Genomic DNA, 23,365 nt, shown 5'->3' with positions numbered 1-23,365 from the left:
CCTCTCCGTTTCTTTTTTTTTGTGTATACAAAATAGATCCCTGTGGCAAATGCACAAATACTTCTGAGTGTATTTGCATTTCTCTGCTCACAGTCTCACTGAAAAACCTCTCTTTATGTGAATGGGAGCTTCTGCATGGGAGGGCAGACATAATGCAGCTGAGACAGTAATTGCGTACAGTATGAGCTCAGGCCTGGCACCGACTTTAGGACAGTGTTTTCGAGAATGCACATACACAATTGCCTTTGTATAAAAGTAACTGATCAATGCAGTTGAGCACACAAATAACCTTCTAAGTGTCTAGCTCGATTCATATGTATGCAACCAAGCAAATCAATTTAATCAAATTTCAGTATGTTTTTTTTTCCAGTCTCTATCCTTATGGTCATAGTAATTGTATACAGAAATTAAAAGTAGAGTTGTCTCCATTTTATGTCCATTTCTGAATGTGTTATTTTGAGGACCTGATCCTTGATATGCCTGTCACAAACTTATTTTGTAAAATACTTTAGAACATGGATACTTAATTGCATTGTCAACATAAAGCTCACTTTGTTGCTATTTGCAAAGGAGTTTGACAATAAATGCACTGGCAAAATATTCCTGCTTGTCTTAGTGACTACTCAATGGCTATGACAGACAAAAGAATGCGTGGGGAGCACAGAGAAGGATCCCAATTCAGCTCTTAGGCAGTAGAGAGCTGGATTTAATCATCATATGGGTCATTCCTCTTCTTTACCCAGAAACAGAGTTGACAGGTTTTTCGAAACGTAAATAGAACATATATGTAGTATATTGTAGATCTACCCCTAGAGCCATGGTGCGTGGAATATTTGCATTTTTCCTCTTACTTAACAGGAAGAATATGTGCAAGAAGGAATCAGATGGACTCCAATAGATTATTTTAACAACAAAATAGTGTGTGACCTCATAGAGAACAAAGTGGTAAGTAATTGGCATAAATGGGAAAAAAAACAAAAAGAATTTTGTCTAAAATATTTGGGCAACTGCTTTGCTGTCAAGAACATTCATGAGAAAAATGCAAATACTGTTGTTCAGTAACTGAGTCATACTAGGCCTATATATAAATCTTACATAAGGTATCTTATAAGATCTTACAAGAGCTGTAAGATAGGTTATTTAAGATATTGGCCAAAAAGAGAACCATAAGATAGCATGTTTGATAAACGTGATTCAAAAATTCACTGGTTGGAAATTACAACTTCATCCACCTAAATTTGTCATCAATTTCATGACATATGCTCCTGTATACATTAGGTAATTTTTGGTAATATACATAGGTATTTTTTGGTGGAACGAGAAAGAAGATTACTTTGCAAAGTTTTCTAAAAAGTTCTTAATTAAACAGGCATAATTTCCCACTCTGTCACTAGCATTACATGGACTTGTATCTCTCGTTAAACTGTTTGCATGCTAGTGTACAAATTAACCTCTACTATGAACTGTATAGATTGATGGAGATTTCTTCCTGCTGTGACTTTGCTCTTGTGTTTTTGTACTAAAGAATTTTCTTTTGGGGGTAGGCATTGAGCTTTTTTTTTTTTCCCCTCACTTTGTTGTTTTCCTCAAATGCATTAGAATCCCCCTGGAATTATGAGCATTTTAGATGACGTATGTGCCACAATGCATGCAGTGGGAGAAGGGGCTGACCAAACACTGCTACAAAAACTCCAGATGCAGATTGGGACTCATGAACATTTCAACAGCTGGAACCAAGGATTTATCATTCATCATTATGCTGGAAAGGTAGTATGGAAAATCATCACTGAATTCTGCATAATGCATTTATAAGAGAAAAGAACAGGCATGAAGGGAAGGGGGAAGTATTACCACTAGAGGGCTATTCTGATTTTAAATAGGCAGATTATCTCAGGAGACAGTGCCATCCTTTCACAACGTATGGAACTTAAAACACACGTGCCCTGACATAGGTCCCTTACTTAGGATAGATGTCTGGGCCTTGCTGCTGTCAACTGTACTAAACAAAACCTAGTATTAAATGTAATAAATACCTCAATCTTCATTGTTGGTTATAATAGCAGTAGGTTTAAAGCATTCAGGCATAAAAATAATCCTTAATGTACTAGTCAAATTAGAAATATTTACAGATCCTATATGCAGTTACTTGGGCATATTTCTCAGACTATTCATGATTTCCTGCTGTTATATTCAATAACAGCAAACCCTTACTGTGCTAAATATTTTTATTCTATAAAGTATTGAAATCACATGCATTTTATTCTACTCACTAGTTCCATTTTTTTCTTTGAGTTTAAGTATATGGATTGAATTCCTTTGTTGTGAAAGAGTTAACTAATATATGCAAGAATTTTTTAATCACTATACTGTCTTTAAGTAATACCAGACTAACCACAAAGTTCAGATCAGCTACTGATGAGGACAGGATATAAATTTTCTGTAATTATTGGGTTCTCAACTTACCACAAACAATCAATTTCCACCTTGGCCCAGGTATCTTATGATATGGATGGATTCTGCGAGAGAAATCGGGATGTTCTTTTCATGGACTTGATTGAACTCATGCAGAGCAGTGATTTGTACGTAAGCAAAACTTGCTTAAAGCTAGGAATAATGTGCTAGTTCAGATGGATGCAGAAGGCCTGACTTCTCTACTACTTCACAACATGTCAACTGATTTGCATAAAAATGGAAGTAAACCATCACAGAAAAACAGCATCACTTGCATTGTACTCAGTCTTCATGTTCTGCAAATCTCAGTAATTATGTAAGGTACCAAAGTGTAGGTAGTATATTGATAAACATTTTTTTGGCCTCAAAGCAGGCTATCACTGATTTGGCATTATCTCAGAACAGGAACTGTTTTAACAAACATTTTTTGTTATTTATTTTAACTAACTGAGGACTTTTAGGAAGTGCTTTTTGCTTTGAGTCTTGAAACCTGTTATCACATGTCCTTACAAGGCTCACTAAAATACTGAGGGATCTCTATGACGAATGAAGCTCTTGGAAAATAGTAATCTTAAAATAGATTCGATACAACTCTGAGTTAACATAAATAGCTCTTTATATTCTACTCAACTATCAACTTTAACAGCGTATTTCTTGACATTCCAGCATTTAATTGTCTTTCTATACCAATGCTATTTTGTTTATTCTTTTCTAGGCCTTTTATAAAGGCTCTGTTTCCTGAAAATCTTCAAGTGGACAAGAAGGGTCGCCCTACCACTGCAGGCAGTAAAATCAAAGTATGACTAAATTTTTGTTATATTAGTGTGTGTTTGTGCAAGTTAAAAAAAAAAAAATAGTAGTCTTTGCTTGTTTTTATTATCCAGATATTTTTAAAAGATAGACAGTGGAGTGTTCTGACTGCAAAGCAATGCGTTGTTTCAGCTGTTAGAATCATGTTTTGCCCAGCATCACTGTTCATTAAACCTTTTGTTCATCTGCGTTCTACAGCAGTGAATTTTCCAAATGAGCAATTGATGGTAGTGATAATACTACTTGCATGTGCATAATGAATGAGCCCCTTCACTCAGCCACTTGATATCCTACAAATAACTACAGATAACTAGTCTCTTTATAGTGCAGAAATGCAGCAGGGCCTGACCCTACACCCACTGAAGTTAACAGAAGTCTATCTATTGACCATAGTGTGGGCTGAATAAAGCAACAAGTGTTAGAAGGCAAGCGTCTTTTTTTTTTTTTTGAGACTGGTTGTAAAATATATGCTTATATGATATACTTAAAGACTTTGGAAATTAATATTTTTTCAGTGTCTTTCCGTATATTTTACTCTGATGGTTAAGTTCACCTAACACATTCCCCATGACATGCATTCCCCACTCCCTGTTTTTATATAGTAGTTTAAATATATTACATGGTTGGAGATAATAGTGCCTTCTGTTTACTGAAAATGTTTTCCTGAGGTGAGAGACTTGTGGAAGGTGTTGAGTTTCTTAGTGGATGTGTTTATACATCTTTTACATACATATTCATAGAGACCAATGTGGGTAAGTTTTAAATAGTAAGAATAGAATTATTTGATAAAGCGAAAGTGATTTGCAAAAACACAGGAACAAAGAGCAGAAAAATTTCCAGTAATATAAAAATAATAGCATCCTTTCCTGAATTTTGGATGTTTTTAGTATTAACAGGTGTTTTTGTTTTGTTTTTACTTTCTCCCTCTTACCTTACACATACACGCAAATACATGAATTTTTCTGTAGATTGTTTCCAGGCTAAAAGTGCAGGTCTGCTACTGCTATATATTATCCCAAGAGAGTTCTGGAGAAAAGAAACAAACCCAACTGGATCCAGTCAACTGGATCATCAGTAGATGGTTGATATTTTTAGAACTCTCTCAGAGGATTTACTCTCTTCAGGTCAGATCCTATTATTTTTTCCTTGATTTTTACAGAAACAAGCAAATGATCTCGTTGGCACCCTGATGAAGTGTACACCCCATTACATTCGCTGTATCAAACCAAATGAGACAAAGAAACCTCGAGACTGGGAGGAGAGCAGGTATGTGAATAAGGAGAGGATGCGATGAGAACCAGCACTGAGCCAAAAAAACAGCCACCAAAAAATCATAATTTTTAATCCTATAACCTACAGACAATAAATTGGGCACATGATCTAAAAAAGCAGTTAGTAGAAGCAGTTCTTAGGTTTTTGCAGAATATGTAGCAGTAAAACTATAAGTATATTAAAGACTTTGTTTTTCATATGGAATTTGCACACTAAATGCATTACACATCAATTCTAACTTTTGCTCTATGCTTTGAAAGCAGCTTCTATTAGATAGCTGAAAGCCAGCGACATCTGTATTTGCTGTCATGTATCAAACAAAAAAGAAAAAGAAAAACAGAAAAAAGTGTCTATAGCAAAGAATATAGGTTTCGTTGTTTCTTTTAAATTTCCAACATTTAAGTTTCATTAGCCAGCTCTTTAAAGAGAAATAACTAGAATATCATTCATACAGACCTTAAATAGATGCCTAAATCATTAATTCGGTTTATTGCATCTGTTTTAAGTCACCTTTAACCATGTGGTATTTTTTAACATCTTCATAGTATCTAAAAAAAAGATACGTTTCTTTCTTGCACTGAGGTCAGGTACAGTATTTAACATTTTTAATTATATACCAAGTACTTCTGGTATTGGTAGAAGTGTGATAATAGCAATTAGTTATTTTTGTCACGGTGAAACGATTTGTGAAGTCCGATAAAGAATATTCTTGACCACATCAACAGCATGCCAGAATTCACTTCCTGCCATTTGGCACACAGACTAGCACAATTACATGCAGATGTAGAGCACTTACAGAAGCCACAATCATGACTGCCCCTTGAAAGCGTCATTTAGGTCTTGGCAGTAAACGTAGACCCTCTTTCTCTAGCTTTTCCCACCTTTTAAAATCCTACTATGCAGCACTTAATTTCTCACCCACACTGGGACCGAAGGAGGAAAGTTATTCTAGTAAAAGTATGTCTAAAAGTTGTAGCAAAGCAAAAAATATGAATTGGGGGCACTTTTAAAATCAATCATTTACATATTGGAAAACAGGCCTATTATTGTGGGAAGTGTTGCTAGGAAACCAATGAAACAAAACAAAAAAAACCTAATCCTGACAAAAGGCCAGCTTTCAGGAAGCCCATTTCGGAATAAAAGTGGGTAAGATTTCTCCCCCCTCCCAACAGGGATGGTATTTAGCAAATGCAGCAACTGGTGACGCTAAGATAAATGAAATACAAATGACTGTATAGTATCAAACTCAACTACAAACAGAATTAGTTCTTAGGATGATAATCCTTCATCCCTGTTTACAAATACTAACATTCTTTCGCTTTTCAAGCCATTTCTCATATATTCTGACATCATATTGTATACATATGCTGTAACATTTAGTGAAATTTCCAGGAAAAATAAATGTAATTATATGCATATATCAACTCAAACTTCAGCTTGTTTAATTTTGTCGTTTCATGATTTTACCATGAGAAAGTTCTGTTGAGGGAAACAAAAACACAACTGAGTATGTGTTATTTTTCTGAATGTTGCAGTAGTGTTTTTGGTTTTCTTATGTGATCATTTAGTCTTGTATCATACACATACTGCCATACTTAAAAATATGATGGGAATAGTATATTTAATCTGCTTATTAGTAGCATGTTACTAGACAGTGGAAGTGTTATCAAGTAAGGAGAAACTTCACAAAAGCCCATCTTAATGCTCATACAACCCATGTCACTTCAGCCTTCTACAGCTGTTGAATAATTTCAGATTATTTTGTACTTTAAGATAGACTTTGTATAATACCTAAACCTTGTATAATACCTCAGTTATTCAAAAAATTGGGGTGTTCCTTGAAATGTGTTTTTGTTCAGATCCTGGCACAGCCACTTGGACGTGTATTCAAAATTGCTGCATTAGCTGAATTCCCAGACCCTGACCTGCTTGAGGTTGATGTCTGGAGGGAGGTTTTCAGTGTGCTTTTTCTCAGAAAGAAAAAGAAAAACAGAAAAATGTCTCAAATTCTCTGTTGCTGGACACTAATACTGGCAGGACAGTAAGAAAAAGGGAGTAATACTGTTGCTGCAGTGCATTATTCCAGATGTGAACAGGAGGGAAAAGCTATAAACAGGAAAACGTATTTTTGTCTATCAATTTTCTACTGTTACTGTACCAGAATTTTTAGAGTAAGTACAAAACATACTTTATTCCTTGAACACAGCAAGTTTAAGATGTGCAGTATTTTTTATTATAAGATAAAAGAGCGGTGTCTCTCTTTAATAAAAAGCTCTAAAAAGAAATAACCACAGGGCTTTTGTCATTTGTAGCATGAGATTTCAATTTTTTTCGCCTTATACTGAGTCATGTGAAAAGAATGTCTCTACCAAAAAAAAATATCAACAAGTGATGAAATTTATATTGAAATTTAGCATTTCAAAATACCTAAAGAAATAACACCAAATTAACTTAGAGGGTTTTCAAGATTTGAAATATCTTGATTTGTAAAATCTGAGAAACGGTACTTTAAAAAGGATTAAAATTAAATGGTTCCTTACAGACTCACTTTTTTTTTTAAATATGTGAAGAATTTTTATATACTGTTTATTAAACTTACAGGACTAAAAACTTACATCTGACTGAAAGCTAAAGCTTGCATAATTTGCCCTATAAAAAAAACAGCAACAGAACCCCTGAACACCACATCTCAGAATTAAAAGCTGACATTGCTTCTTTCAACCACATGACTTAGATGAGAAAAATACGGAAATACAAAGGAAAACAGCACAAATCATACATTGTTAGCAAAGTTAACTGAAATTCTTCAAATCAAATCAAATCTCCAAGCATTAAAAAGCAGACTAGCAGGATATGTAAGAAAGAACTTAAAATATGTTCCACAGCTCCAAAGACAGGAAAAGGTTCCAAAAGATTTATGGGGAAATACTTGTTCCTTGTTTAGAACCTGGGAGAGTTTTGCATGAGGGAACTGTAATGGTGTTGGGATAACGATGTTTCAGTTCGTGTGTACAGGAGAATCACCCCACAGCCATTAACACTTTCAGCTGGATTAGTACCAGCTCAGTTTTTGTTTAGAATTAAAGTATGCCATGAGCAAGCTTACCAGGCACACTTCTGCAAGTCTTGTGCCTATCCTCAGACCCTCCCTTTGCAATATGGTAAAGTCAAGAACAGTGCTAGCTTTTTATGAATATACTGTCCAAGGTATCCTATTTCTGATTCTTTGTGTTCTGGAAGTTTGGAATTTGGGCCTTTCTCCTCTCCTCAGACATGGTTCTTCTCCAGAACAGCCAAAAATGAGCTGTGCGCAACTGTCAGTGTCTGAGCTATATAAAACATAGGTGAAAACTACAATAAAAGAATGCAATTTCCCACTGCCTTGAATATCAGGTATGTAATTGTGTAGGTAGTTATTTGGCTTTTTATGGGTAATATTAGTGAAGAAATTTATACATGAATTAGGAGGTAGGTAGTTAGGCTACAATAGGGAATGCTATGGTAAATTTGCTGCATATATTTCAGTAATGTAGTCTACCTGCCCTGAGTAGTTGTTCTGCCATGCAGTGTGCATGGTAATATGCAAGAATAAATAGATTCATATATGAATTTTATTATTTCATATGTGCATGCATTTTACAAGTAGTCTTTTCTTTACTTCTAAAAATAAAATAGATTTTAAATCTTGCTTTGTCCACAGGGTAAAACATCAAGTGGAATACTTAGGTCTTAAAGAAAATATTCGAGTACGAAGAGCTGGCTACGCCTACAGGCGGGTTTTCAAGAAGTTTTTGCAGAGGTAGGATAATACTAATTTTGAAATATTACAGTACATTTGTTTACATGATGAGGAAAAAAAGAAGTTGCAATTTTTAAGTGCTTCTCATGTCCCACTTTTCTTTTCTCCTATTTACCTTGTTGACCTATTTACCAATATTACCTTTCTCCTACTTACCTTCATCTAGGCTATGCAGAGATTTAAATGTGTCTTAAAGATTGTCTATTGTTGTCTTTGAAAGTCTTTTCACTTTCCTGTAAACTTGCTGAAGAATTCAGTTTTTTTGTAGTCTTTTGAAAGGGTTGCTGAAAGTTAGAACTGAAGTCAAGAGAACTTAGTTAGGAGCTGTGTATTCTGGAATCTGAGGGTAGCTCTCCAACTGCTCTTTGCCAGTGACAGGATAGGCAAAGAAATATGTGCCTGCCATTCAGCCATTTCAGTGCAAATTCATACCTTAATGTATGGACTCCATTTTCATTATGAAATAATTTTTAATCCTATTTTTTTCTTTATCTTCAAGCCCAGACGTAATAAACATGAATGTGCTTCAGAGTATAAAACCTTATGTGAAGGCTACTGCTGAGACAGAATAACAGATAATAATGAGTATGAAATCTAGCCTAACATTTGTCAAACACTGATTATGAGGGCTGTGTCTAGAAATCTGCCTGAGGTCTGCACAGAGGAAAGCCACATGGTGTTTCTGGAAGGTGAATAGATTTCTATACTTCATTTCACGTGCAGAGATTCACAAGCAGCTGAAACCATTCTCTGTGGAATTCATCCATTTGTTTCAAATCAGTTTTGTAAAATTTAACAATTTAAGAGTAAACCTTTTCCTGCAACCTTTCCATTCACAGTTCCTAATATCCAGAACAACCTGTTCTGACACGATGAGTCAGTGTGAGTAAAAGTGGGCTGAGGCATGGGATGGTCAGGAAATGCATGCTTGTACATTTGTTTTCATTGGGAGCTACTTGGCACCTTGATGTAAGAAGAGATTTTGGGGCTGAATAGACTATTATATACGAAATTTACATTTGCATGCAAAAAGCCAATGTCACTGAAAAGGCCTATGTGTTTCAAAGCATAACCAATCTGAAAGCTGAACTCCATAGTCAGAGATAAGACCTAACTCCTTACTGTGAATCTGTAATAGATAATATATTTGGTCTTTTTTTTTATGGAATTGTTTCACAGCATTTTAAGAACACAGGCGTGCTGAAGTCCCTCATGAGCCCAAATTACATGTAAAGTCACAAAACCTAGATATACGGATATCAACACGACCAGTTTAATGAGAAGTATGCAGAAGTACATTGGAGGAAGGTGCTATTCATTCCCAAACAGCAGTGGACAATGATAGAATTGATGCACATAAAATACTAAATTCCAGAATTGTGATATGCTCAGTTGGTGCATGTTACAGAATAATATGTTGGTGTTTTTTTCTGCCCATTAGACTTGTCACAACAGTAAATTATGTGAAGCTAGTCTAAGTTTATGAAAAAGGAGAATTTCTAATCTTTTCTTATTCTGTACCTGAGAACTTTACTTACATTAAAAGGTCTTCAGTCATATTTTCCCTATGCCCTCCTTTATATAGCTTAGATGTAGGAAAGAATTTGTAACATGCTGAAATGTAGTGTCTAATTATGTTACGTGAGGGGCTGCACAACTTTCATTACCTGTATTAACTTCAGCACCTTTATATTCAGACTTCATTATCCAACTAGATTGTTGGAGTTACATGATGAACCTGCAAAAAAGGCTGTTAAATAAGCTGGAAATTAGTTTAACTTACAACTCCTCCTTACTACTACGCATCTATCTATCCCATAATACTGATAAGTAAGTTATACTGTCTCTAAACAGATTATGTATAATGGACATCTGTAAGATGTCATAAGAGCTACTTTTGTTATAACATCATGCTAGTGTCTGAGTATTTGATAACTAACTTCAACAGGATAGCAGTATAGGCCCTTTGAATCTTACTGAATTATTTATGTTAGCCTTTTCTTTTCATGTACATGCTATTTAGAGGTATTGTGTTTTTTGTGATATGCTACTTTTTAACAGTTTGTTATTTTTATGTGGTATTAAGTTGCATGACACTGTTTCTGCTTCTGGCTAGATAACAATTTAGATATGACAAGATAGAGAAATGAACATTTCCTGAATTAGGTTTCTAACAACTCGTGTGATTTTGAGAAATTTTATTAGAAGCTGCCTGAATCTTCCTAAGAAACATGAATTTGGGAATTACAACAAACTAAACTCCATACTCTATCAGTTTTTTCATTAATTGAATAGTTTTACTAATATAAGCATGGGAGTATTATGAGACAAAGCACTTCCCTGCCTCCTTTCCTAGCTGTTTGTATGGTCAGTTCACCTCAACGTTCCCTCCAGATAGCACCAACATCACAGTATCTTCCCTCCTGTAGCATGTGCCAAGCCAAAGGCTTTCTGGGGTAAGGCCAAGACTGGCTCCTTGCTAAATGTGGACCAGCTGTTGTTAACAGGTGGGTTAGGAGCATGAGCTGTCCGCTTGCTCAGAAACACAAAAGACCTTTGTAAAAATAAGGAAGACAAAGGCTTGAGTGGGAAATTGATCACATACTTGGGAAAAAATCTAGCATGTTAAGGATATGGAGGTACTTAAACTTGTACCGTAAGTCCTTGCTAGTAAATAACCTTGTTCTGGCTTTAAGGAGAGGAGAGCAGCGCAGAACTTTCTGTAATTAACTACTGCAGTTACCAAATACTTAAGTTAGGATCTGGAAATGGGAGGCTTGTGGACACTTGCCATTCTCAATGCAGCTGTTTTGTCTTGATAAGCAAAGAACACCTTAATATTCTGCATCTTCCCGTGCTCCGAGCTTCTGTAAGTCCTACCAAGGTGGTCAGTATACCCCCTGGGTAATAATACTAAGAATCAGTGGTATTCTGCTGCTGCTCTTTGCTGTTTTAACCTCTTATTTTCCTTGGTGGTTAAGGTACGCCATTCTGACCAAAGCAACCTGGCCTTCCTGGAAAGGAGAAGAGAAGCAAGGAGTTCTCCATCTGCTTCAGTCCGTCAACATGGATCCTGACCAATACCAACTCGGGAAATCCAAAGTCTTCATCAAAGCTCCGGAGTCTGTAAGTGTGGCAGGACATGAGTCTATAAATATGAAACTTTAGCTGAAATAAGAGGCCTGCCCACTCAGAAGTTTTACATAGTATCTGCTAGGGTGGGAGAAACATCAGAATATAAGTCAGGCTGGGCAGGCCTGTCACAGATGCCTCAAGTCTGTGGGTGCAGTAGAGATTCTAGTCACTTCGGTGATGGGTACAGTATAAGGACACTGCATAAATTTGACACACAAGGAGCATTAAATACATCAGGAAGAAGAGATGGGACACATAAGGATGCTTTGTATGCTTTGTCAGGTTACATATGATGTTCCATCAGTGTATCTCATATGAAGGAATAAGATGGTTTGAGAAGATATCTGCGGCCATTAGTCCAAGAAAACAGGTCCTTTTCTCAGTATAAGAACTACTGATGAAAATAAGAGAATAGCAACAAATATAGTAAGGATATGTTATATATTATGGAGTAAATCAATGTCCCAGGATGACTGTAACTTGAAATCCCATCCAGAAAGAACATTAGGTAGGCATATTAAGACTGCTTTTTTCCTGTGGCTTTTAAATTGCTCATACATCATTCAGGAAACTTTTCAAGGAAGAAAAGTACACACTTCGCCATCCTGTGTTCCTTATTTATTAGAAGCAGGTGACTTCTTGGTGCTTTGCCTTAAGTTACACATCAAAATAAGAGCAGAATATTTCTGTTGCTGTCATTTTCCTTTTCAGAAAATTCTTGGTTTTGCTCTGTATAGTAGCAAAAATTCAGGCAGTAGACTGCTGTGCCCATTCACATGGTAAAAGCTTAGAGGGAAAATAATAGTTGTCCAAGTCTTAATCAAAATTGTTTCTACCATGAATAGGGTAAGATAGTCTCATCTGTTTATATAATAAAGCATTGTAGTGCTCAAGGTGTATAGGGTATCTGAATACTTGTATGCATGTTGACAGAGCAGGAATTTCTAGTAGAGGATTATTTTCACTTAATCATTGCAGTCAATGAGCCTTAACCAGCCGATTATAAAGAAGCATGAGCTTTGCCTTCCACTGTAGCACAGGTCATGATTTATTTATTAAGATTTTGGTGAGTCTTACAAAGTTGGCGTGATAGTCTTGGCCATCAGTGGATGTCTTTGATATCTCTTCTTGTGACAAGTTGGGACTTACAATTCTTTGCTGATGACTTCAAGTTTATGATAGGGCAGTGGCAAATACCCATTCTGGTCAAGTAGCATTTTAGAGTAATACAGATTACTTAGTTGCTTGTAATTACAAGGGACCAGAATTAGTAATTTAAGCAGTATCTTCCAGTTTGTCTTACACTGTAGAAAATTGTTTTTTCCTGTTTTCACTGAAATTATTTTGCATCCATTGTAGTAAGTTGCAAACCCAATGCAGTCTCAGTTTGGGAGATACAGAAACCAAAATAATTTGTGTAAAGGCCATTTTCTTGATGTTATGCTATTTTCAGGAAAGGATAGTTTAAAGTTTTAAACTGTTTTTCTGTTTTATATAATAAATCTTAAGGAACTAAACTTCCCTGAATGCTGAAAGACCCTAAGCTTTGGTATGCTTGCCCCTTATAAGAGAGCAGATTTCCAGCAGCCATATCTTCAAAGAAAGGAATGAAAATGTTTGCTGGTACCCATCTTCTATTTAATAGCTAAATGGTTCAACTAGTCACTTAGGATTGATGCATCCAGTGTGGCCTAATCTGAAGTAGCTAAAACCTTAATCTTCTGTACCCCAACATCACATCCTACTATTTTGTTTCCCAGAAAAAAAAATGTTTCCAGTTTTGCAGCATCTTCCCATTTGTGTAATATGTCCTGTTTATATTTCAGTGACATTTAAAGGCATATCTGAGTTTTATTGAAGGGCAGTTCTGCAGTATAAGACAATACGAGGGTGACTGAAAATAGTAAAACTTTTAGGGTTGCATTGCAATTTTAATTTAAAGTAGTGCTTTTGATTACTATATATTTTTCTTTTAAGAATGTCTTTTTTTGAAAAGTCATGAGGTTAATTTTAAAAATACTAAAACAGTTGGGGCCTCTTCCATTTTAAGTTGAAAGAATGTGAGGTGAATATTCTAAAGCTTTTTTTTAAAGTATTGAAGAAGCATCCCTGAAATTACTAAACTTAAGGCTAGTGTCATTACTTCTGACATAGTAAATGAAAAATTTTCTTCCACCACTAAAGAAAGTGACCGTTATAGTTAATTGGATGAAAAAGTATTTGATTTGTTCGGGAGCGTGAGGGGAGGCTTTACAATACATATTTTAAGAAAAAAATTATGCAATATTTTTAATTTATAATGTGGTTTGGTAAAATATTAGTTAACTTGATGTTTTCAGTGAACTTCCTTAATTGGGACTCTGACCTTCAACTGCAGGTGACAGACTATTTTACGCTGATATTTTGCAGTTAGCATTATTAGAGAAATAAATTACATGTTCATGAGAGATCAATGATTACTGTAAATTGAATTAGACAAGGGCTTGATCATGCCCCTGCTGAAGCTTAGGAAGTTTTTGCATCAGGAGCATGTGTATGTTTCATGCCTGTGTGCTGAAACCCTATCTAATGCTTCTGTGTTTGTGAAGAGATTTTTTTTTAAATAAGTTTCAATAAGTTTCTGTAGATGGAGATTTGCCAACTGCAAAATAAGGTTTTATGAGTAGCAGAAATGAGGCTTCATTATTTATGTTTCCATCAAACACCTGAATAAATAACTCTGTACACGAACAAGTGAGGTCTTGCAGAAATGGTTTGCATTAGATCAAGTTTCCTTTAAGATCAATATGAACAATGCTTTTCCTAGATTTGCATCATTTAGCAGCAAATTTAATAAAGGATCCCATAGCCCAAGATCACTTCTTGATATACCTTTTTTGTTTGTTTGTTTTGTAGTTTTGTTTTTTTTAAACTAACTTTCTCACTTTTGAGAGCTAGGAGAGAAGTCCTTATGTGTATTTAAGTCACAGTATAGGAAAGTAATTAGCAAGAGCCAAGTTAGTGAACTGATTTAATATTATAATTGTTAGCCAAATGTTGAGCTTCTGATGAGACAAGAAAAAATAATTTATGTAAAAAGACTGTAGTAAAATATACCATCCTCATTAAATAATTATGAAATTCTTCTAATGCATTAAATTCACATATATTGTAGTGAGACCTGGAAAGGAGATGCACCTGCCATTTCAGTTTTCATAAATCAGCATGTCCTCTTGATTTCTGACAACACTGTAGAAACTAGTCTTATCATAGCATACTGAAATATAAGATCATATTCTAGTTATAAGTCCTGCAGCCAACTTCACTGCTGAGGAAGAGTGGAGCCAGTGGACACAGCAGGGTAAAATTTAGATGAGGAAGTAAGTTACATATGAATATGGTGCATTATTGTGTTACACATTGTACAGATGCCCACTGACGTTCTAACATTGACAGGAGAAATGTTAATTTTAAAGAATATGTCAGGCTGGAGAGGGAGACTGGATGGATGGCCAGTGGAGAACTTCAAGTTGCACCAGTAGTATTTCAGGAGAATCCATATTACTTTTTCTTCCTAATCGGGTTTCAAGGCTAATAGGTAAGCTGGTAAAACACAGAACCACTAAAGCTTCTCATGTCTTCCTACCTTACCATTCTGATCCAAGAATCCTTGGTCATAGCAGAAGCACCAGCTTGGGTCCGGAATGAAATACATTGAAAAGTTGAAAGTAAAGTGTTTTTCTGAAACTTATCTTGTAAAACGTTTGACCTACCCAATGTCTTTTTGTGCAGCTCTTTTTGTTAGAAGAAATGAGAGAGAGGAAGTATGATGGGTATGCCAGGGCCATCCAGAAGGCATGGAGGAAGTATGCAGCCAGGAAAAAATATGTACAGATGAGAGAAGAAGGTAGGTTCTAACTTTTGATGACTTATTTCACATGATTCCAAGAACAAAAAATATGGTGCAAGAGATAAAGGAAACACCTCCCTCTCTATAAAGCAAATGATTGCTTTGCAGACTAGGAATGACTGGAAATTGTTGGACCCCTGAGGTACCACTTATAAGGTTGACTGTTCTGTATGTGTGGTTTTGTTGGACTACCCAGTACTTTGGTCTCAAAACAAAGCCAGACTGAGTAGGAGAGAATTTCTGTAGTTCCAGACGCGCTCCTGATTTGTCAGGACTGCCAAGCTTGCCATCAGTGTATTTCAATAGAAATGGATTTAATAACCACATGGATCCTTACATAAGGATTAGTAGCAGTGCCTCACTATTCTTTCCCTATTAGAAGCAATTTGGTTATCACTTCTTCCCCAAAAGTTCTGCTTTAAACCATTAATGCTCCTTCACATTGATTAATACTATATACTAAATTTTCTAAATTCACAATGTCTATTTTTTGTATTTAAGCATCAGATCTGTTGCTGAACAAAAAAGAGAGGAGACGGAACAGCATCAACAGGAATTTTGTGGGAGATTACATAGGCATGGAAGACCATCCAGAGCTACGCCAGTTTGTGGGCAAACGGGAGAAAATTGATTTTGCAGACACCGTAACTAAATACGATAGGCGGTTTAAGGTAGGCTTAAGAACAAGATCCGCTAATGATCAGTTCTGCTAGGGAGTTATACTGATGTCTCTAGGATCATTTAACAAACTCCATGTGTCAAAAAATTCTAGGATAGTAGCTTGAAAATAGTATTTGACCCCTCTTACTCTCAACATTGAGATTTTCAAGCCTTTTGTTCCAGGGCAAAAGGGAATTGCTTTATGGGACTTGCTGGGCAGAAAGCTAAATTAAGAAAGGGAAGAAAAGCTACTTTAGTCCAGTGCAATCTGACTCTGAGGTTGTGATTTATCACATCAGATTCCCCTGCACACATTCAAATCAAAGACTGATAGCCTTGCCCCAAATCACAGTACATTACGTATTTTTGGAACAGCATCATGACATAAATGCATTGATTTCTGTATAACTATATATTTTCAAATGATTCTGTTTCAGAGTGTGAAGCGAGATCTTGTCCTCACTCCAAAGTGCATATACCTGATTGGGCGTGAAAAGATAAAGCAGGGTCCAGAAAAGGGTCAAGTTAAGGAAGTCTTAAAGCGAAGAATGGAAGTGGAGAGAATTCTTTCTGTTTCTCTAAGGTCAGTATCTTGAACACATCTTTCCACTGACAGAAATTTGTGTAAAACAGAATGAAATAAGTTGATTGATGAAGGGTGAATTCCATAAGCTGTATTAAATGAATGTTGTAAACCGAGCTGGACTTACTTTTACTCATAGCCCTAGTATGTTATAACAACAGATGTTTATGTTAATAAACATTTTCTGACTAGTTGTTAAAATGGTTCACTTGGTTTAAGTCTCACCTATCTGGTGTCACCCAAAATGTGTTCTGTGAAGCATATATGCACCGTAACGTGCTCAAGAAGGTTTAGTGAGTTTTGGCTTAAGCTTGTATCCGAGAAGTAAATCTTGGATATGTAAGTACACCGTGTGTGTATCCAGTGCTTCCTAAAGAGTGGTTCTCTGTGGTGAGCTGTTAAAACCTTTATTCCTAGTTGGATTTCACATCACTTCTGATGACTGAATATCAAACCAGTCCCAACTTGCAGGAAAGATCAGTGGTGGTGCCCACAAAAAGCTGAGAAACCTGGTTAGGTGAGTAAGTAAGAACAGGAAGAAACTGCCCATGAGACCCATAGATTTTTGCCTGTATCGCTTCATCCCCTTGAAGATGAACAAAAAAAAGTCTCTGAATATCTTTGCATTTGTTATTGCAGTTTATCAGAGCTGGCAGCTGAGTATTAAATTTAATAAAAAAGAATACAGATCCAGCCTAATGGACCAACAAGAATTCTATAAATATTAAAATTTTGTATTTTAAGAGAATACTCTGTAGTTGAGTACTATGTATTGACAGCTACTGCAAAGGTGTTTTGTTTTTTTATAATATGCTTATAGAACATTGTTCCTGTTAAGATATTCAGAAGTCTTCCCACAGACATAATCCAGTACTAAAAAAAGTAGGTTTTCACGTTTCTGCATTTCTTGACTAAATTAAATCTTTCCAAGCTTAGGGAAATGTCTACTTTTACAATACCATTTTCAAATCTTGTGGTTTATTTTAGCATACATCTTTATAACAAAAGCTGCAGCAACAATAGATCCAGGTTAAAAGAGTGGAATTTACCTATTTAGCGTTCCAAGTTTCAACTGCGTGCTGTACAAATATTAAACAGATTTCAGCCAGACACCTGAATTGGGCCTGTAGCACTCCAAAGGCAGAGTTGCATTGAGTCAGCTAAAAGCACAGCTGCCTGCCAAGTTAGCGAAAGCTGTTACACTCTTCTCACAAGTAAATAACAGTTCCACAGAAGGTTTTGAAGGAAAACAAGATGTGCATAGTTTAGAGGAAATATGTATATTACATTGTGTCTAATAATGTTTTAAACTTAGCTTATTGAATTTATTTTGTTGGAAAAGCCATTCTTTGTATGTTCTAAAAATAGTGTCAGAATTACAAACTGTCAAGCCATCCAGGTATTCCCCCCAGAACAAAGCTACCTAGAAAACACAGGATCAGGAGAGCTTTTCCTGTTTTCATGTTAGTATGGGCTGAGTTCATAACAGATCATACTTAAGGAATATTTTAACTCTGTATTGATACAGTTTATTAGTAATACAATACCCTGGCTGCAGAGGCTACACAAATAACTGCTTCACTAGAATCTGTGATAATCTTGTGTCAGTGACCAGAGATGCAGCTTGTAGTATTTAACGGTCTTCAATTAATAAATCCAGAATGAAACTTTTACACAGTACAAGTATTGCCTCCTTTGTATTTTTGAAAGAAATATAATTTTTTCAGAGGTCAGTCTTAAAACAAAAATTGCATTAGCTCTCTAGCTTGCATTGTCTCATGTGTTTTCAAAACTCTAGTTTGTAGTTTATTTTTAAAGAAAATTTTAATTCTCAACTAAAGAGGAAGGGAAACTCCCTGTACTTTAAATTTTGACACCTGTAAGGTAATTGACTTCTGACCAGTTTTGAAGTGAATCTCAGTCCTCTGCCTTGGAAGAAAATAATTGAAATGACACTTTTTAGGAGCTTATCCAGACTGAATTTTAGCTTTGTTCTGTATTACAGACAAGAAGGGCAGAATATTCAAGCACCACTGACACATATTTACATCAAGTAACACCACATAACAATTACTAAGGGAATTGCCCTTTAAAATACAACTACCCAATTTGTAATTTGTTCTGTGAATTGAGTATGACAAATACTCATAGAAGTCTGCTAGTGTTTTTAATAGCAGTAAGTAACTGAATTTTACAATTCATCTGATAAGCAGTGACGCAGGATATCCTAACAGTGTTGCAAAGGCGGGCTCTTTGCCAAGCAAGCTAAAATAGGACCACTGGCTGGATAGTATTTCCTATAGTGCTGGGGTTTTTCTTACATGTCTCTTTCAGAACCCTGCTGAGACTCTTAAGTTTGCTTGATGGTAGGAAGGGAGGTCATGATTTTACTTTATTTTCTTACATTTCTTACTGCTATTTTAAATACTAAGTAGGTACTCTGGGGTAGGTAATTGGGTAAGTTTGTGGCTTCATACACACTTTCATAAGCTATAGGAAAGATTTCAGAGTTTGAAAGGAGATTATGGAATACAGAAATAGAGGGTAAACTTTTAGAAAAATGGGTAGTGGTACGACTTATTCTTCATGTCAGGTTAGAAACATTTTCATATCTAACAGTCAAGAGTATCTGTAGCAATAGCATGAAACTATTTTTAATTCTGCATGAAGTAAATTGCTACTCACAGTCTCTAGAGGGAGGCATAGTCTTCAGTAACTAGATGAAAAATGATGATGAGAAAGCTACCTCTGTTTACCACCTTCGTATTTAAAGAGTCAGCAATCAGGCAAACCAGCTGTGAGAGGAAAAGGAAAGAGCATGCTTAAAGTGGAAAGCTGTTAATTGCTAGGTAATTAGGATCAGAAAAGAGTGATGAGGGAAAATAGATTTAATTTTCTCTCTGATGGAAGAGAAGGGACTTCTTTTCTGAGCTGAAAGTTATTTCAAGGTCCTTATTTGCAAGACTTAATTTACTTTTTGACTTACTGTGAAACTTTGAAGTAATGCATAATACATAGATGGGATATCAATGCCTTCTCTGTGTGATTTATTGTTATGCAAACCATTTAAAGACGTTTTTCCTTAGTGCTCGTTATGTAACTTTGGCTTGCCCTTCACTTGGCTGCCAAAGCCACCTGCCTGGTTTTCCACAACCTTAATCACTGATGATATTGACACTGCCAAGTTTTATGCCATTAGCAAGTAAGTTTTTAGTATATTGGTTTTAGAAGAAACTGTGAAAACTACTAATAAATGTTAATTCTAAATCCAAACCTTTTATATCCAGGATTTGAAAGGTTCATTTCTCCAGAAAGAAATACAATCAGATAGCATCTTTTTCACTTATGAGACATCTAATGCATTGAAATAAATTGCTATGCTACAATTATATTTTCTAATATTACTAAAAGCAGATGAAGATTAGCTGGAAGCAAATAAATAACAAAGTCACAACTAATATGGTTAATTTTAAATTTGTGTGAGATTTTAGCTTGTTGTGAAAGGGAGGTCAGCTGCTTCCTTGCAGTAAATAACGTTGCTGTAAATAGCTTTTCAGTGTAACAATTGTAGGGTGTTTTTTTTAAGTGCAGCAGCTCTGGATGGAGTTGCTAGAAATTGTATTGACAATATCTTTATCAGTCGTGACTATGATAGCTTGCTGACCATATTTATGACTTGCCTTCTTTTCCTTGCTTTCAGCTTTCTTCTCTTAAAAAATAAAATCCTGTAATCATCTTTGTTGGAGCAAGGCGAGGGGGTCATGGCTAGACAAAGTGAAATCTTGTTTCACAGAGACATCATGTTATATTAGGTTTAAAAAAACAAACAAAAACCCACTTATTTCCTTGTTCTTGTTTTATTTGTAAAGCGTTATTTATATTGCTTTTTTAGAGAGGATGCAGAAACAGAGAGACACCAATGTAGTTATAGCGAGGAAGTATGCCAGCATGTTGTTAAAAGGAAAAACAATACATTTATATACAAATTAGCATGCTGAAACAACGCTAATCTAGCTGGAACTCAAAGGAACTGTGGGGACTCGGCAGAAATCAGCCAAGTAAATTGCTAATGTGGATATAATGTTCTGTGGAGTATTTTGCAGCATCTGTAAGCAGGAGTCAATCCATTGATGGCAATAGATCCCAACATGTGTGTTCTTTGTACTGTATAACCATTAAGCTAAAAACGATGGAGAGTTAAGAGCTTTCATTCAGAATTTGCTTGCTTTGACTTTCAGTCTTACTTTATGACTAGTAACTTTCAAGCTTCCAATTCATCTCTAATCACAGATTTTGCCATTGTTGAAGAAATGGACTTTAATATTAACTTCAATAGCACATGTTCTTATGAAACAGTGATTACTGTAAAATGACCAAATAGCTTTCCTGTGTTTCAAACAGGATTCTTTCAGGTATTTCATTATCAACTGCTCAAAAAAAGTGTTCTCATAAAGAAAGACTGTAAGGTACATGCTCTTTGGACTTTGTGTTTTTAAAAATCAACCATGTGTACAAATTGCATTATAATGCTGGCTCTATTTGCTATTGAAATTTTAATCTGAGTGGTATATACTCTGATTTCTTTTCAGCATGATGCAGGATGACATTTTCATTCTACATGAACAGGAATATGATAGCTTGCTTGAATCAGTCTTCAAAACTGAGTTTTTAAGCCTTTTATCAAAACGATACGAAGAGAAAACACAAAGAAAACTACCTCTGAAATTTAGCAATACGTGAGTTACGTTTTTTCAATGGGCTTTTAAAGAATAAATAATCATTGTTCTTGCTGATAAGGCAGATGAGTGAAAGCTACTTGCTGAGCTCCTGCCTAGTGCTTTGATTTAGAATAATAAGAGACAGTACACTATAAAAATGTAAGGAAGCCAGACGTTTTTTAGCTCATCAGAGTAATAGATTGGGATTATATCTGGGCCATCTGCCACTTTCCACTGTCTGTGTGCGTAGGTGAGTTGTTTTCATTCTCCTGAACATGCATCAGGATCAAGGGTCCGCAACTTTGCCCTGTCACAGATCAACTCTGTGCTGTCAGTGCTGTGGCTGCGCAGCAGGGGCCAGGCCAGTCACTGCACAATTAATGTGCACCCATAGAGCAAGCTTTCCCATCTCTCTGCTGCCTGCTGTTTCCCGTCGTGAGAAGGGAACATCCTCTTCAAACTCCTTAACCTTGACCCAGTAGTGGAAACGTTATGATATTTGGAACACAATTACAGAGACATAATATAATAATCTGAAATAAGGTCGCGTCTGCCAGGTGAGACGATAATTCCTGGAGGAGCTTGTTAAGTAAATTATTTTGGGAACATTCCTTATAAACAAGCCTGAAACGCTACTGAATGTTTGATGTGTGTTTTAGCTGTAAGGGCGTGCTGGAAACTATCCCAACAAATGTGTTTTTGTTAATACTCCTACCCTTGAAGTAGATTAGCAGCAGCAGGCCTTGGATTTTTCATATGTTCATTTCCTTAAAAGAAGTGCAAGAATTATGAAAGTTAACAGGAGAGTCTTATTTTAGTTTGAAAGGGTATAGGAGGACAACTGAAGTTTGGAACATTCCTGTAGCATATGCTCCTATACTCAAAGCCAGGAATAAATATTTTTAATAATCCAGTACCAGGAATAAAAATTTTTGTTCATGCCAGTTGTAGCGTGTTATAGTTCTTGGGTCTTGCCCCAAACCATGATTTTCTTAGCTTGTATCTGATTGCATTACAGAGCAGAAGCAGACAGATAGTATGGAAATACCTGGAAAGAGAGTGTGTGTGTATATATATATATGTATAGTCATTTATATATTTCATATATATGTGAAAATAATTAGAAAGATTGAAAAGTGCGTGCAAAAATGTTCACTCCCCAAATATGCACAAGGCCCACTCATGAAGCACATATTGGTCACCTAATGGTATATACAGAAGAACATTTAGGAATGGAGCACTTACTAGCTTGCACTAGTAGAGTCTTCTTCTAGTGGAATCTGTTTTATGGTAGACACATCTGTTGCTCAGACCTTTGCATGTTTTTCCTCAAAGCTCATTTATCTTCTTATCCTCTCCAGAGTGTCTTAAACTTCCTTCCTGTACTATGAAAGCCAAAAGGTCAGTTATGTAGAACATGTAAAAAAAAATAATTAGGTGTTTTATATCATTATTCACGCATTGAATAGAGATTCTCAACCTAAGCTTTTTATTTTTAGATCTCTAAGTTATCTGCTGCCAAGTGATAATGTCCTGGTTTGACATGTAAATTCTTTGGTGTTTTTTTTTTTTCCTTTCTCTTTTTTCTTGTTTTCATGTGCTTATATTAGGCTTGAAGTAAAGCTGAAAAAGGAGAGCTGGGGGCCCTGGAGCAGTAGTGGTTCTCGACAAGTGCAATTTATGCAAGGCCAAGGAGATATAGCCATTCTCAAGCCAAGCAATAAAGTACTGCAGATCAGCATTGGACCAGGGCTACCAAAGAATTCCCGTATGTATGATTTTCCTTTAGAAATGAATGACTCCTGCTTTCCCTCCTTGCCTCTCTCTCACATCAGCATTTTCTTGTTTCTCTGTTACACTGAAAAGAAGATCCAAGTTATAGGTCGTACTGATGCAGCAAATTTCCCTACTGTTTTACAGTCTTTCTGGAATTTAATAAATGCTTCAATTTATAAATTTTTATTTCCCTATATAATGAATGCTTCTGAAGTGTCTGAGGTTCTTTTCCTTGTGGCAAAGTAAATAAGGGTGTTAACTTACATGACATA

The 23,365-nt window shown here is 35.8% G+C and overlaps 1 protein-coding gene across 7 annotated transcripts in view; it reads left to right on the top strand.

The window, feature by feature from the left end:
- MYO1E (myosin IE) overlaps window positions 1-23,365 on the top strand; it is a 94,814-nt gene that overhangs the window by 62,780 nt on the left and 8,669 nt on the right. For all 7 annotated transcript variants that reach the window (XM_080607999.1, XM_080607998.1, XM_080607997.1 and 4 more), the window contains 12 exons: window positions 859-945; window positions 1,600-1,767; window positions 2,494-2,579; window positions 3,167-3,248; window positions 4,421-4,527; window positions 8,234-8,332; window positions 11,314-11,458; window positions 15,239-15,353; window positions 15,858-16,027; window positions 16,454-16,599; window positions 21,189-21,335; window positions 22,928-23,085. In XM_080607999.1, coding sequence (XP_080464125.1) covers window positions 859-945; window positions 1,600-1,767; window positions 2,494-2,579; window positions 3,167-3,248; window positions 4,421-4,527; window positions 8,234-8,332; window positions 11,314-11,458; window positions 15,239-15,353; window positions 15,858-16,027; window positions 16,454-16,599; window positions 21,189-21,335; window positions 22,928-23,085 — 1,510 coding nt within the window. The remainder of the gene's footprint in view (window positions 1-858; window positions 946-1,599; window positions 1,768-2,493; window positions 2,580-3,166; window positions 3,249-4,420; window positions 4,528-8,233; window positions 8,333-11,313; window positions 11,459-15,238; window positions 15,354-15,857; window positions 16,028-16,453; window positions 16,600-21,188; window positions 21,336-22,927; window positions 23,086-23,365) is intronic.

The sequence above is a fragment of the Anser brachyrhynchus genome (assembly GCF_964034855.1).
Source record: "Anser brachyrhynchus genome assembly, chromosome: 11".
NCBI lineage: Eukaryota > Metazoa > Chordata > Aves > Anseriformes > Anatidae > Anser > Anser brachyrhynchus.
The sequence above is the reverse complement of the archived record's forward strand: the minus strand, read 5'-3'. Positions and strand labels throughout refer to the sequence as shown.